The sequence below is a fragment of the Saccopteryx leptura genome, chromosome 9, assembly GCF_036850995.1.
Source record: "Saccopteryx leptura isolate mSacLep1 chromosome 9, mSacLep1_pri_phased_curated, whole genome shotgun sequence".
In the NCBI taxonomy this organism is placed as follows: Eukaryota; Metazoa; Chordata; class Mammalia; order Chiroptera; family Emballonuridae; genus Saccopteryx; species Saccopteryx leptura.
Genome location: NC_089511.1, coordinates 19,243,928 through 19,258,719, shown reverse-complemented (window position 1 = coordinate 19,258,719; position 14,792 = coordinate 19,243,928). Strand labels below are relative to the sequence as shown.

At 40.0% G+C, this 14,792-nt stretch overlaps 1 protein-coding gene across 4 annotated transcripts in view; it reads right to left on the bottom strand.

Annotated features, from left to right (window-relative positions):
* The window catches only part of TANGO6 (transport and golgi organization 6 homolog), a 197,873-nt gene that overhangs the window by 153,227 nt on the left and 29,854 nt on the right, over positions 1-14,792 (bottom strand). For all 4 annotated transcript variants that reach the window (XR_010746947.1, XM_066348127.1, XM_066348130.1 and 1 more), the window contains exon 8: positions 860-972. Coding sequence is in view for 3 of the 4 variants with exons in the window: in XM_066348127.1 (XP_066204224.1) it covers positions 860-972 (113 nt within the window). In the remaining variant the exon portion in view is untranslated. The remainder of the gene's footprint in view (positions 1-859; positions 973-14,792) is intronic.

Here is a 14,792-nt window from a genome sequence, read left to right as displayed (position 1 = left end):
CCCAAGGTCGCTGGCTCCAGCAGGGGGTTACTCCGTCTGCTGAAGGCCCGCAGTCAAGGCACATATGGGAGGGCAGTCAATGAACAACTGAGGTGTTGCAACGCGCAATGAAGAACTAATGATTGATGCTTCTCGTCTCTCTCCGTTCCTGTCTGTCTGTCCCTGTCTATCCCTCTCTCTGACTCACTCTGTCTCTGTAAAAAATAAATAAATAAATAAATAATTTAAAAGAAGGTACATGTAGGGGATTTCCAAACACCAAAAATCAGAATTCTGTAGTCCTTTAAAAATGATATAAACTCTTATAAGGAGAAAGAAACAACATAAGTGGTTATGATAATAGAGCTGATACAAAAGCACTCCTTCTTAAATTCCAATACAAAAGATTATTTTCTGGACAACTAAGAAACCCCTTCATTCTAAACATCACTGTGCGGCACTAACGCCAAATCCAAGTCTAAATTACAGAATGCCACATTCAGAGCCAGATTTCCTGAGCTTGACTTCTAACTCCCACAAGGTAGTTATGATCCATCCTCTAGTTCCTTCTTCTTAAACATGTAATTCCAGTATCTCTCTGATTAAACAGTGATGTGTTCATACTGCAAAGATTTCATCTCTAATGTCTAGGACCAAGGCTGAAGAAAGTCAATCTAAAAACTATATCCAATCCCCTGCAATTTGCAAAGCTCTCTCTTTTCTAGATGAGCAGAGTAAGAGGGTCCTCAAATGTTTCCCTGACTTTGAAAGGAATAAACAATTACAAAGTGGCATTAAGTCAAATTCAAAATAAGAACAAGAGCAGCATGCAAGAGAAGACTTCACTATTTTAAACAAATAAGGCTCTCTGGTGGTTTACCTTATGTGAGACACACCCTGCTTGGTAAAACAGTAGAGAGAAAAGAGCACTCCCAGGACAGGAAGCAGGGAATCCATCAAAACTGTTAAAGGTTCGTTCCCGACCACGTACACCTAGGGAAAGGAAATGGTGAGAGATACCATGACTGCAAAGCCAGAGGAATGGGAGGCAAAGGCCATACGCTGATTAACAGGGCTCAGAGTCCTATTGTAATGAACGCTCTAGTCCAACACGAACAATTTTAGCTCTAAGGCCAATGAAACTATTTGAGATTGACAGGCTGAAACGCAGGGTGGGAGACTGGACTGCAGCTCTTTTGTGTGTGTAGTCTGAAAAACCACTAGGCAAAATGAGTAAATTAGCCCATTTTCTGACCCCTCACTTTCCTAATTTTGACTACCTCTACGTCTCCTAATCTGCCTATTATTCATCTGTACAATAATTCTCTTACTACTGAAGGCCCTAAACTCTTAGTAACTAACAAGCAATTCATGCCATAGAGAAAAAATTAAAACTAATTTAAAAAAAACACCCACAAGAACATAGCATGCTCTAGATTTGTCAATGCTAAAATGTTACTGCCACAATGGCATGTCCTATTCTCTCCAAATCAATAAATGGTCAAAGAGGTTATGCTTCGTATCTAGAACTGTACTGACTTTATATGGTTAGGTGTGTGAGGATGCTGATTTTTATTAACAATAATGATGGTATATATTTTTCTGAATACTCCCCGGGATCAAAGTACTGTCCTAGGTGCCACAGTGAATATAAAAATGATGAATCATCTCTGAGATTGCTTGTGATCTAACAAGAAGAATAAAACAACTAAACCAATTATAATAACAATAACTCAAGGTAGGTAACTTAAAGCACCTTAAGATGTGCAAAATGCTATCCAAAATTCCAGTCAAATATAATAGGATTTCAAAATGTAATTCTGTGATAATAAATTAAAGCCTGATAGTGCAGACAGTGATAATAATGACAAAAGGAGAAAGAAGAGAAACTGACAGTGATTACATTTTTAGTATGAGTTCCTGAAACTGGGCTAGGGTTTTTATCTTCCAAGTACTATATATGTTAGATTCTTTAAAGAGTTAGCTCATTAAAATTATAACAATCTCACAAAGTTGGTATTAGCAGCCCTATTTTAAAGGATGAAGAAGGGGAGGCCTGAATAGGCCCTTATTTATAGAAAGTATTGAAGGAGGAATCAGTGCTCTCTATGGGAAACTAAAGGTCATGGAGGCATAAGACGAAAAAATCTTTGTATTTTTCCAGAGAACCCTGTCCCTTTAAATCAACCCTAATTTTTCACACTAACTTAAGCCTCCCAACTCCTCTACGGAGCTCCATAACCAAAGAGCCAGCTTCCTGTGCATGATCTAATCTCCCTAAGCCCAGCTAAACGAAGTGCATTGTATGGCAGTGTTCAGAAGTAATATGCAGGCCTAATTATATATCACCAATTACAGGAGGTAAAAAAACAGATTCCCCAGATAACGTAAGAGCCTATTGTTTGGCTCTGGACTCTGTGTTCCCAGAGGTAATCCCTATGGAGCCATCCTTCCTTACCAGTATCTTTTCTACATTAACAGAGAGAGAAAGAGAACAGACGGAGTTAAATCTTTATTATTTACTGGCTTGATGGGCCAAAACACTTCAAACTTTAACATGAACTCAATCAAGCATATTTTTTCAGAGGTATATGTTGTTGATAATTCCTCCAATTTTTAAATTATCTTTATACTTTTCCATATTTCATTAACAAGAAATAAATTGCTTTTATATTTAGGAAAAACTGTACAGCTATTTATACATATGTTATTTATTTTTATATAATGCTTCAGCAAATGTTTATTGAGAATAGCCAAATGTGTGCCAGGCATACAGTGGCAAACAAATATGTTTCAAAGAAGCTTACATTCTAGTGGGAGGAGAGCAAATAATAAACAAATATAGACTATCACATGGTAACAGATGTAATGAAAAAAAAATAAAACAGGCTAAAGGAATAGGGATGAGGGGAAGAGCATGTGGAAAGAGAAATTAAGAATAATTCCTATAGCCCTGGCCGGTTAGCTCAGCGGTAGAGCGTCGGCCTGGCGTGCGGGGGACCCGGGTTCGATTCCTGGCCAGGGCACATAGGAGAAGCGCCCATTTGCTTCTCCACCCCCCCCCCCTTCCTCTCTGTCTCTCTCTTCCCCTCCTGCAGCCAAGGCTCCATTGGAGCAAAGATGGCCCGGGCGCTGGGGAAGGCTCCTTGACCTCTGCCCCAGGCGCTAGAGTGGCTCTGGTCGTGGCAGAGCGATGCCCCGGAGGGGCAGAGCATCACCCCCTGGTGGGCAAGCATCACCCCCTGGTGGGCAGAGCTTTGCCCCTGATGGGCATGCTAGGTGGATCCTGGTCAGGCGCATGCGGGAGTCTGTCTGTCTCTCCCCGTTTCCAGCTTCAGAAAAATACAAAAAAAAAAAAAAAAGAATAATTCCTATCAATTCATCAACTAATAACCCATTAAATTCACAGAGAGGAATAGAGAAAAGAAAAATTTTTGTCAATGTGGAAAGATTTAGAAATAAAGTCTCCTTTGTCTCAATCTGATCAATGAATTTTCTCTATATCTCAAAGAACTAAAAAGGCCTCTGCTTGACACATATAGGATTGTCACCTCCCTTCCAACATTAATTCTTCCTTGTATCGAGCCCAAATCTACCTTCCTTTAAACTTCCTTGATGCAAATATATCTATTTTCCAAGTTTTGGACTAGCCATCTAAAAAAAAATCATCAAAATCTAGTATCTATCTACCTTACGGATTGCTCTGAATCCTAATGACTAGACTGTATTCTATAGATGAAAGACAGGAAATGGTACTTCTTAAATTGACCCAGGTCAATTTCTACCATAGGCCTGCTATGTATTTGACTGTTCAACTCTTTGTTTGTTCATTCCTTCATTCATTCACGAATTCAAATATTCATTAAGCATCTAACCACCACTAGTGACTTTTCTCCTCTAAATTCCAATAGCATTTTAAAGCTTGTAACCTATAATCAGCCTTTGAATACAATATATAGTTATTTTTCACCTCTTCAACTAGCCCGGAAGGCAAAAGTGAAACTTCCTACTTCAGCAATTATTGGAGATGATTAGGTTGTGTTACCTGGATTTTTGGTAAATAAGCATTTTAAACACAGTCAGGTACAATTTAAAGGAAACCTACTGTCATTGCTTTTATGAAACAAACAATAACTACCACTTATTGTATGTCTACTCAAGAATGAACCAGGTTATTCAGCTAAACATTTAACATACAATCAATCCCCACAAGAGTTCTGCAGGTTAAGGACTTTAATTCCTATTCTAAAGTGATGGAAAACTGAGGCTCAGAGAAGCGAAGTTAGCTGAGCAAATGTACACTGTTAGTAAACAGCAGGGCCAGGATGAATGCACATCTGTCTGATGCAAAATCACTTCACAATCCAGAGACAGAAAGCAGACTGGCAGTTGTCAGGGGCTAGGGGAGGGAGAAATGGGGTGAATTGCTTAATGGGTGCAGGATTTCCATTGGGTGATGAAAAAGTTCTGAAACTAGACAGTAGTGATGGTTGCACAATATTGTGAATAGATTTAATTCCACTGAATTAAAGCGGTTAAAATGGTAGATTTTATGTTGTGTGTATTTTACCATAGTTTAAAAAAGAATGCAGCCTGACCAGGCAGTGGTGCAGTGGATAGGGCGTCGGACTGGGATGTGGAGGACCCAGGTTCGAGACCCCAAGGTCACCAGCTTGAGTGCGGGCTCATCTGGTTTGAGCAAAAGCTCACCAGCTTGGACTCAAGGTCTCTGGCTAGAGCAAGGGGTTACTCGGTCTGCTGAAGTCCCACGGTCAAGGCACATATGAGAAAGCAATCAATGAACAACTAAGGTGTCGCAATGCGCAATGAAAAACTAATGATTGATGCTTCTCATCTCTCCGTTCCTGTCTTTCTGTCCCTGTCTATCCCTCTCTCTGACTCTCTCTCTGTCTCTGTAAAAAAAAAAAGAAAGAAAAAAAAAAAGAATGCAGTACTGTACCTCATGACCTCGCAATATTCACCTCCCCTTGTTCATAATAATATTTTCATTGCTTCAGTCCCTAACCCACACCAACTTCATCCCTGCTGTTCCAATCCCCACCCCCCACCCCCTGGACTCAACAGATCCCAGCTTGTCTGGCTATTAATAACCCTATTCCCACGATCTCTGCAAAAGCTAGCTGGAGTTCCTGAGTGGCACCATGGACAGCAGCTTCTACACTACAGCCTCTTCCCGGAGAGTCTCCTGTAGCCCCTTCTACCAAGTCTTATGGTGGATCTCCAGGGCCATGCAGCAGCCAGTCCTTCCCAACAACAGCCCCTTCTTTCTAATCTCTTACCCTACACTGAACTCACAGGCAGGTTAACAGCTGGTCTGTACCTGACACCCAACGTTACCCTCTCTCTACTTACACTTCCAAAATAGGCTCTGGTCACTTTCCCCTTTATTAAATAGACTCCCCAGATTATTGACTTATGTATGTCTGGAGTTTAGTGACCCATAACGGAACAGAGCAGGCTCCTGGACAGACTGATTCAGCCAATGCTGAACTATGATCTCTTGGTGACATCACTGACAACGACCAAATGCTCTGGAAAATAAAAACAGTCCTTCCAGTGAAGTCATACTACATATGAAGGAAACGACTGGGCACGTCTCCTCCATACCAGGCTGGTAGCAGTACCAACTGAAGTAGCAAAGACACAATGGGTAAGCTACTTCCTGCCCCACTGAGGGAGGGCTCTATCGCACTGTCCCTGTGCCCTCACGTCCAGGTATTGTGGAACTCCGTGGACTGTGCTGATGTGTAGTCTCTTTGTAGTTGGGGGTCCTCCCTGCTCACCTGGAGGCAAAACGGGATGGGAATTCAAGATCTGAAACATAATTCAATACTTCCTATATTATTTCCCTCTGTGGTAAAAATGTGTCAATAATTATACTGTTGAAAAAGTTTATTTTTTTCAACAGTATAATTATTGGGTATGTTTGACATAGGGCTGTTTGTAAATACTTCCTCTGACAAGTATAAGACTTAACACAAATAAATTGTCTCATTTTCCTTATGTGGAAAATAAAGGGGTTGGATTAGTCAAGTTTTAAGGACTCTTTTAAGTCTAACCTAGCATTCTCTGACTTGATTGCAAGTTTTGCTCATTTTCCTCTATATTTTTCTGGTATTCAGCCATTAAGAGATAAAACTACTTGAAAAACATGAGCCATCTTCTGCCACTCAAAGGATTTTAAAACACTGAATCTTCAACTTGACCAAAATTTCTACCGTTTCCTCACACACTTTCTGTTCTATCAGTTCTGGACTTGGTACTTTAAAGATGTACCTATTTATAGTTGAAAGGTCGTTTGGTTCTGTGAAGTATCTGTACACCAGGGATCACCAAACAAAATACAAAGGGAGCCTGACTGGTGGTAGTGCAGTAAACAGAGAGTCAACCTGGGACACTGACGTCCCAGGTTTGAAAGCCCAAGGTCACCGGCTTGAGTGCAGGTTCACCAACTTGAGCGTGGGGTCACCAGGTTGAGTGTGGGATCATAGACATGATCCAGTGGTCACTGGCTTGAGCCCAAAGGTCACCAGCTTGAAGCCCATGCTTGCTCGCTTGAGCAAGGGGTCACTGGCTCAGCTTGAGCCCCCCAGCCAAGGCTCATATGAGAAGCAATCAATGAACCAACTAGTGACACAACTACAAGTTGATGCTTTTTATCTCTGTCCCTTCCTGTCTCTCTCTCTCTCTCCCTTCCTCTCTCTCTTGCTAAAAACAAAAACAAAACAAACAAACAAACAAAAAAAAAAAAACAAGAGAAGGAAAGCTGAAGCAGGGAAGGGAGAGACAGACTCTCAAGGTACCTTTTCAATTCTGTGGTATAAAAAAGCCCCTCTGCGAGTAAGTGAAATGGTAATTTGCAGTTGAACTTCCATTATCTACCTGTGGCTCTAAGTGTGTAGGACAGGACAGAGGGGCAAAATAAGAAAACAGTATGGCTCTATAAACACTGTAAGGGCTCAGAACAGATTAGAAGAGGAAACAAATGGGTACCAGTGACCCTACTGGCAGCCTGGGAATTTCCTCATCCTATTCTGGGGATTTCCATATTCCTACCTGAATGCATCCTGGCTTTCTATCACAGATCCAGCCATGAGAGAAGGTGTCTGTGGTTAAAAAGCCTTACAACTCTTCATCTAAGCTGAGGACTTCTGCTCTAACAAGTGAGAGGCATGCATGTTTCTGGGTACTGAATTATAGATCCCACATCACTGAAACTCATTGTTTGCTTAACTGAGAGCTCCCTGAAGGTAGCGGCTGGCTCTCAATCATTTTTTTAAGATTTTATTTATTCATTATAGAGAGGGGAGAGAGAGAGAGAGAGAAAGAGAGAGAGAAAGAGAGAGAGAGAGAGAGAGAAAGAGAGAGAGAGAGAGAGAGAAGGGGGAGGAGCAAGAAGCATCAACTCCCATATGTGCCTTGACCAGGCAAGTCCAGGGTTTTGAACCGGCAACCTCAGCGTTTCCAGGTTGACGCTTTATCCACTGCACCACCACAGGTCAGGCCTCTCAATCATTTTTATATTTGTAAACCTCACAACATATCTGGGAGTCAAAAGGTACTTGGTAAATATTTTTGTGACCAGTTAACTGAATCAAACATTGAATAAGCATAGTAGACTGACTGATGTTTATTTTCTCAAAAGCTCTATTTTTGTGAGGAAGTTACAATGACTTCTGCATTTTCATTAAAAAAAAAAAAATCTGTAGCTAGAAGCAACTCAATCAATGCAAATGAACTGAACAGAACTTCAGCCATAAAAGGGAAAGGAGATTGAACAAAAGAAGGCTTGACTTTACTGTATTGGCTTGTTCAGCACCTATCTTCAATGTCTGGAGGGCTGAATTTCTCTGGAAGAATTGACTGGAAATTTTAATAAAAAAGAAAAGAAAAAACTCACAAGAGTCAAAATGGGCAAAATATAAGGATTAACATGCATTTTTTAAAATTAAATTTCTTGGGGTGAGTGTGGCCCATGGTGGCACAGTGGATAGAGCATCGACCTGGAGCACTGAGGTCACCGGATCAAATCCCTGGGCTTCCAGAGTCAAAGCACATATGGCAAACAAGCAATGAACAGCTACAGTGAAACAGCTATGAGTTGATACTTCTCACTCCCCCTCTCCTCTCTCTGTAATAAAAATCAATAAATAAAAATAATTTTAAAAAATCAATAAATAAAATATTTTTTAAAACTTATAGAGGTGACATTAATTAATAAGATCAGATAGGTTTCAAGTGTACATTTCTATGATACATGATCTGTACATTACATGTGTGCCCACCACCAAAAGTCAAATCATCTCTGTCACCATATATTTGGTCCCTTTTGCCCTTGATAAACATGTGTTTCTGTTTCAAAGTGAAAGAAAGAGAAAACAGTCCTCACATGCTCCATCACTTAGTTCATAGATTTCCATTACATTGTTAAGCATGTCCCTTAGAGACTACCATTGAGTAATTGAAAATGCACTGGGAAGTCAGGGGTCAGGAAACTGGGATGTGAATTTTGTTTCTGCCACCTATGTGACTGCTCAAAATCACATCTTAAGTGAGTGAACATGGATAAGACATTTAAACCTTCATAGATCTCAGTTTCCTCATTTATAATGTAGGCAACTAAGCTTTTGGCATAAGGACTAATTAAGATAATTCATGGTAAAACATTTTGTAAAATATACAGCCTTGTGCAAATGTTAAATTTATTTCTAAATATTTTAGTCTCACTGATGAATGGAACTGTCTTCTTAGTGTCTCTGTCACAGGGATGAACATGTGTAGAAATAAAAACATGATGAGTCTATTCAGGATCAAGCTGACTTAATCCTCAACCTGAAATCCAGTACAGGCTGAAACTTGATTTTACTCCTGTTAGAGATTAAACTAGTCAAATGCTGCCTTCTAAAATATCACAGTGATCCTTTTGATAATAATGTTCCAGAATTTCTAACGCAGTTACTGATTTTAAGTAAGACTTGTAAGAGGCAAAAGAACAGGACAAGTTACTTAATAAAGTATTTTGTACTGTGCGTGCTTTCAGAACATATTGCATAAAATTATCTTTTAAAGAAAGAGTTTCTCTGAACCAAAAAAGGAACTGACAGTTTTTTGAGCACCTATTAAAGCATGCAATGAACCTACCAAATGTTGCCTTATTCTTCCCTACAACTCATGTGTGAAATACGTCATCTAAAGTCACATGGATAGTCAATCCCAGAGCCCGAGTCCAAAGTAGGACTCCCTGACTCAAAGGGCCAGGTGCTTGTCACTACACTGTACCACAGGATCTGAACTGCAGCATTATAAAATTTAACACTTGCAAAACCCATAGCTTTGAAGGTGACACTTCTTGCAGTCCTTTGCATGTTATTCAAGGCCACAGTTCAATTCGAGACAGAAACATCCAGAAAGAATGATTGCATTTAGGGGATAGCCATAGATGGGAGGGAGACTAACTTTAAAGCCTTTTGCACTTCTTAAACTTATACCATGTGCAAATATTATCTTTTCTCAACACAGAAGGAGAGAAACACAGTGAGAAGGAAATATTGGTCCCTAAACCAGTATGATTTGGGACAAGTCACTTCACAATCTTATGAATTTTGTTTCCTTTACTGTAAAGTGAAGGATTGATTTGTCAAAACCCAAAGAATGTACCATATCAAGAGCAAACCTTAATGTAAACCATGGACTTTGAGTGACAATGACATGTCAATGTAGATTCATTGATTGTAACAGATGGCCCATTCTGATGTGGACAGTGACAGTGGGAGTGGCTGTGCATGTGGTGGGGACAAAGGATATATGAGAACTCTCTGTACTTTCTGCTCAATTTTCAGTGAGCCTGAACTGTTCTAAAATAGTCTATTTTTTAAAAAAGTGAGGGGTTATATCAATTATTTCTGAAGTTTCTTCCAGCTCTATGAGTCTGTTATTCTCATTTACTTTACAAAAAATAATTTAAAATTCAGAAAGAGGAGTCAACTGGCCAATCTGACAAGGAAACCTTAATTAGAAATTCATTAAGATTAGATACTAAAGCATGCAAAGAACATACCAAATGTTGCCTTATTCTTCCCTACAACTCATGTGTTAAATACTTCATCTAAAGGGGAAAAAAAACACCACATAATTAAAGCCAAGATTTCTTAAATCTGGAAACAGACAGATAAAATGGAAATGAGAATGAAGAAAATAAACTAATTAGGTACCTTCTAGCCTTTCTTGCCCTAAAATTTCTTCTACCTCTAGGGGGTTTCAGCAATTACTAGAAGGAATACTAAAAGAAAACACCTCCCACACCATCCCACTCCTGCTACCCCAGGTGCACTATCAGATTCTGGCCAGTTCTCTTAAGAGCAATAGAATGTACAAATCAGAAAGAATTGGAATTCCCTTATCCTGCCCTACCCAGCACCAATCCCTATGCAATCTAGGCCTCTCTTCACCTCTCTAGGCAAAGAAAAACCATATATCCCTCTCATACCAGGCAGGACATAAGAACTCAGCATTCTAGGGACTGGGGCCCAGACATTCAGAGTCACAGAAAACAAAACAGGAAGCCAATGGACTAAAAGTTAGTTGAGGTGCATATCCCCTTTTTGGCTTAATTTTACCAGAGGTAAGGTACAACCACAGAAATGATGAGAATTACATATTTATGCAGTTGAAGTACAAGTAACTATGCTAAGTTTTCAATTCAACTAGACTAGCACCTACATGCACACTGTATTAGTGAGAACTTGCCACTTGGCCCACCACAGCCCTACTGCTCCACTCGCTGTGTGCAGGATGCAAGAGTAGAAAGGCCTTCCCTTGTCATTGTTCCTGCCATAAAGTTTTCATTCAGAGAGCTGAGGGATTAGTCCTTAAAATACCAAAATGTATTTATATGTTAACTGTTTCAGAAGGAAACATTTACAAAACAAACGATGTGCGATCCCTGCCTTCAAAAACAAAGTATGTATATGGAACATACCAGCGCCCCACATACTTTGCTTTTCAAATTACTATGCCCTTTGGGGGTACTTTTTCTGATTCCTTTCTTGCTCCTTTCTCCTGGCATTCTCTTATCAGTGTGCCTTAGTTTAACTTGTTCCTTTTAATTCTGCTGCAGTCATAAAAATCACATAACCTGTCTAATCAGAACCATGTATAAAGATAAAACTGCCTCTGAGGCCCTGGCCGATTGGCTCAGTGGTAGAGCGTCGGCCTGGCGTGTGGAAGTCCTGGGTTCGATTCCCGGCCAGGGCACATAGGAGAAGCGCCCATTTGCTTCTCCACCCCTCCCCCTCTCCTTCCTCTCTGTCTCTCTCTTCCCCTCCCGCAGCCGAGGCTCCACTGGAGCAAAGATGGCCCAGGCGCTGGGGATGGCTCCTTGGCCTCTGCCCCAGGCGCTAGAGTGGCTCTGGTCTCAACAGAGCGACGCCCCTGAGGGGCAGAGCATCGCCCCCTGGTGGGCAGAGCGTCGCCCCCTGGTGGGCGTGCCGGGTGGATCCCAGTCAGGCGCATGCGGGAGTCTGTCTGACTGTCTCTCCCGGTTTCTAGCTTCAGAAAAATACAAAAAAACAAACAAACAAAAAAAACTGCCTCTGAGCACCTAAGGCGCTCTGCAGTTAGAGGCTAAGATGGCAGTGAGATGGGCAGCTGTCATAGCACAGGTGAAACAATGTTAACTTGGAAATGTCAAGTGAGGCACCAAGATAAAACAGACTTAAAATTGTAGTAAGACAAAGTAAGACGAAGACGGGACTATAGAAACTCCTCATTTAGAAAGAGGGTATGGCCTGACCTGTGGTGGCGCAGTGGATAAAGCGTCGACCTGGAAATGCTGAGGCCCCCGGTTTGAAACCCTGGGCTTGCCTGGTCAAGGCACATATGGGAGTTGATGCTTCCAGCTCCTCCCTCTTCTCTCTCTCTGTCTCTCTCTCCTCTCTCTCCCTCTCTCTCTCTCTCTCTCCCTCTCTCTCTCCTCTCTAAAAATGAATAAATAAAATAAAATAAATTTAAAAAAAAAATAGAAAGAGGGTGGAGAGGATCAAAAGAGTGGAGAGACAGAGAGCAGATCGATGAAGATGACTTTTTTTGGACAGAACTGTTGGTGAGGGTGTCCCATCCCTAACCCACAAAAAATAAAAAGACAACCCAACTTAAAGGTGGGCAAAGGATCTTAAGACATTTCTCCAAAGAAGGCACGCAAACGACCAATAAGTATATAAAAGGCTGTTCAATATCATTAGCCATTAGAAAAATGTAAATAAAACCAGTGAGATACTACTTTACTCCTACTAGGAGGACTATAATTTTTTAAAAAAGAATAATAATAAGTGTTGGCCAAAATATGAGTAAAGTAGAACTCTCGTAGATTGTTGGTGATATAGAATGGTGCAGCCACTTTGGAAAACTGTCTGGTGGTTCCTCAAAAGGTTAAAAAGAGTTAACACATGACCTAGCATTTCTACTCCTAGGTATATGCCCAAGAGAAAGGAAAACATACATACACACAAAAATTTGTACATGAATGTCCATAGCAGCATCGTTCACAAACACCAAAATATAGAAACAACACAAATGTCCATCAACTGATAAATAAATAAACAAAATGTGGTATATTCGTACACTGAAATACTATTCAACATAAAAGGAATAAAGTCCTGCCTGACCTGTGGTGTTGCAGTGGATAAAGTATCAACCTAGAATGCTGAAGTTGCCAGTTCAAAACCCCAGGCTTGCCTGGTCAAGGCACATATGAGAGTTGATGCTTCCCGCTCCTCACCCTTCTCTCTCTCTAAAATGAATAATTTTTTTTTAATCTAAAAATAAATAAATAAATGAATAAACAGAAATAAAAGGAATAAAGTCCTGCTTCATGCTACAATATGGATGAATCTTAAAAACATGTTAAGTGAAGAGTCGACTACAAAAGACAACTTAGTATACGGTCCCCTTTCTATGCGAAGTCCAGAACAGGCAAATCTGTAGAGATGGAAAATAGACTACTGGTTACCTAGGGCTGGGGGCAAAGTGGGAAAAATGGAGTGTGACAGCTAATGGCTATGGTGATCTTTTAGGGGGAACAAAAATATTATAAAATTAGACAGTGGTGATGGTATACAATCCTGTGACTATACTAAACACCCTGAATTGAACACTTTTAATGTGTGATTGTGTCATATGTGAATTATATCTCAACAAATCTATTAAGAGGAAAAGGAGAGAGACAACCAGAGCTGGAAATACTCCCAATGCCTCTCTACAATTAAACACCCTCTCGTTTACCCAGGGAGTTGCTGAATCAATTCAACCATCCCAGATGTTTTCCTTATTTCCTGCCATTGAGCTGTACTCTATAATTTTGTATTAGCAGAAAGTTAATAAAGACAACACATCCTTTGTAGCTAAATTTTACACAATGTTTACCATTTCCCTCCAACATACACACTTCCTCTGTTTTCCCACTGCAGCTGACTGCCAAAGCCTTGTAGAGAGAATAATTACCCTTCTGCACCCCTTCCTGCTTTCACGGTAGTTCCAAACCTTGTGCATAATCAAGTGTCTATGGCAAACTGTTTTGCCTGCCTCTCCAGGAGGTTTTAAATTCACCAAACTGTTTTCCAAACCAGAAGTGGATTCCCTCCTTTTCAGGGACAACAGTATGAAAAATGACGGAATTCACTATTTCTGGATCTCTCTGTTTTTAGAGGCTAATTCACTTACCAAAAGAAGTTGTTTTGCTTTCTTTTCCCTCTAAAAGCAATTTATTGACTTGCGAGGAATACTATGAGGGGTTTATATAAAACGTTTAGTCACGATTAGTCCTACCCTACTAGTACTTTCAGGTCTTTCTGACATTCCACAGCCAACCATTTAAGTTTTCCATTGTGATATCCCTTAGATGGGAAGGAACTAACAGGCAAATCCGTAGACAGAAGTTGTTAGGTAATGGCTGCACAGGGCTGCGAGGAATAGTGGTGAACAGATTTAGGAGTGGTGTGCTGTTTTTTCTGGGGGAGAGGATAATGAAATGTCCTAAAATAGATTGTGATGATGGCTGCACAAATCTGTGAACATACTAAAAAACCTTTGACTTGCACAATTTAAATGAGTGAACTATACAATATGTGAATTATATCTATAAAGCTGTTTTTAAAAAAGAGTTACTCCACATCCAAATAGACATCAACTGATGAATAGATAAACAAAATGTAGTATAGTCATACAATAAAATATTACTTAGCAAAAAAGGGGACAAAATATGGATATATGCAAACATGAACCTCAGAAGCATTATACTGAGAGAGAGAAGCCAGTCACAAAAGAGCACATCCTGTATGATTCCCTCATGCAAAATATCCACAAAAGGCAAATCCAGAGAGGTGGAGAGCACATTACAGAGCGCCTGGGGCTGAGTGGGAACAGGGAGTGATTGGAAATAGGCACAAGGGATCTTTGGGGGTGATGGAAATGTTCCTAAGTTGTACTGTGATGGTTTCATAACTGTAAATTTACTAATACTCACTGAACTGTATAATTAAAGCACTATTTTATGGTCTGTAAAGTATACCTCTATAGAGCTATTTTACCAAAAAAAAAAAAAAATTCACTCTATAAAAGGCAAATAACAATATTTTAAATGGGCAAAATATATGAACAATTTACAGAAGTGAAAATATGAATGAAAAAACACAAAAAGATGCTTAACCTCACTACTAATAAGAGAACTAATTGCTAATTAAAACTACAATGTATTTAATTGGCAAAAACTCCATGGAAACAACTCAAAAATATCTACC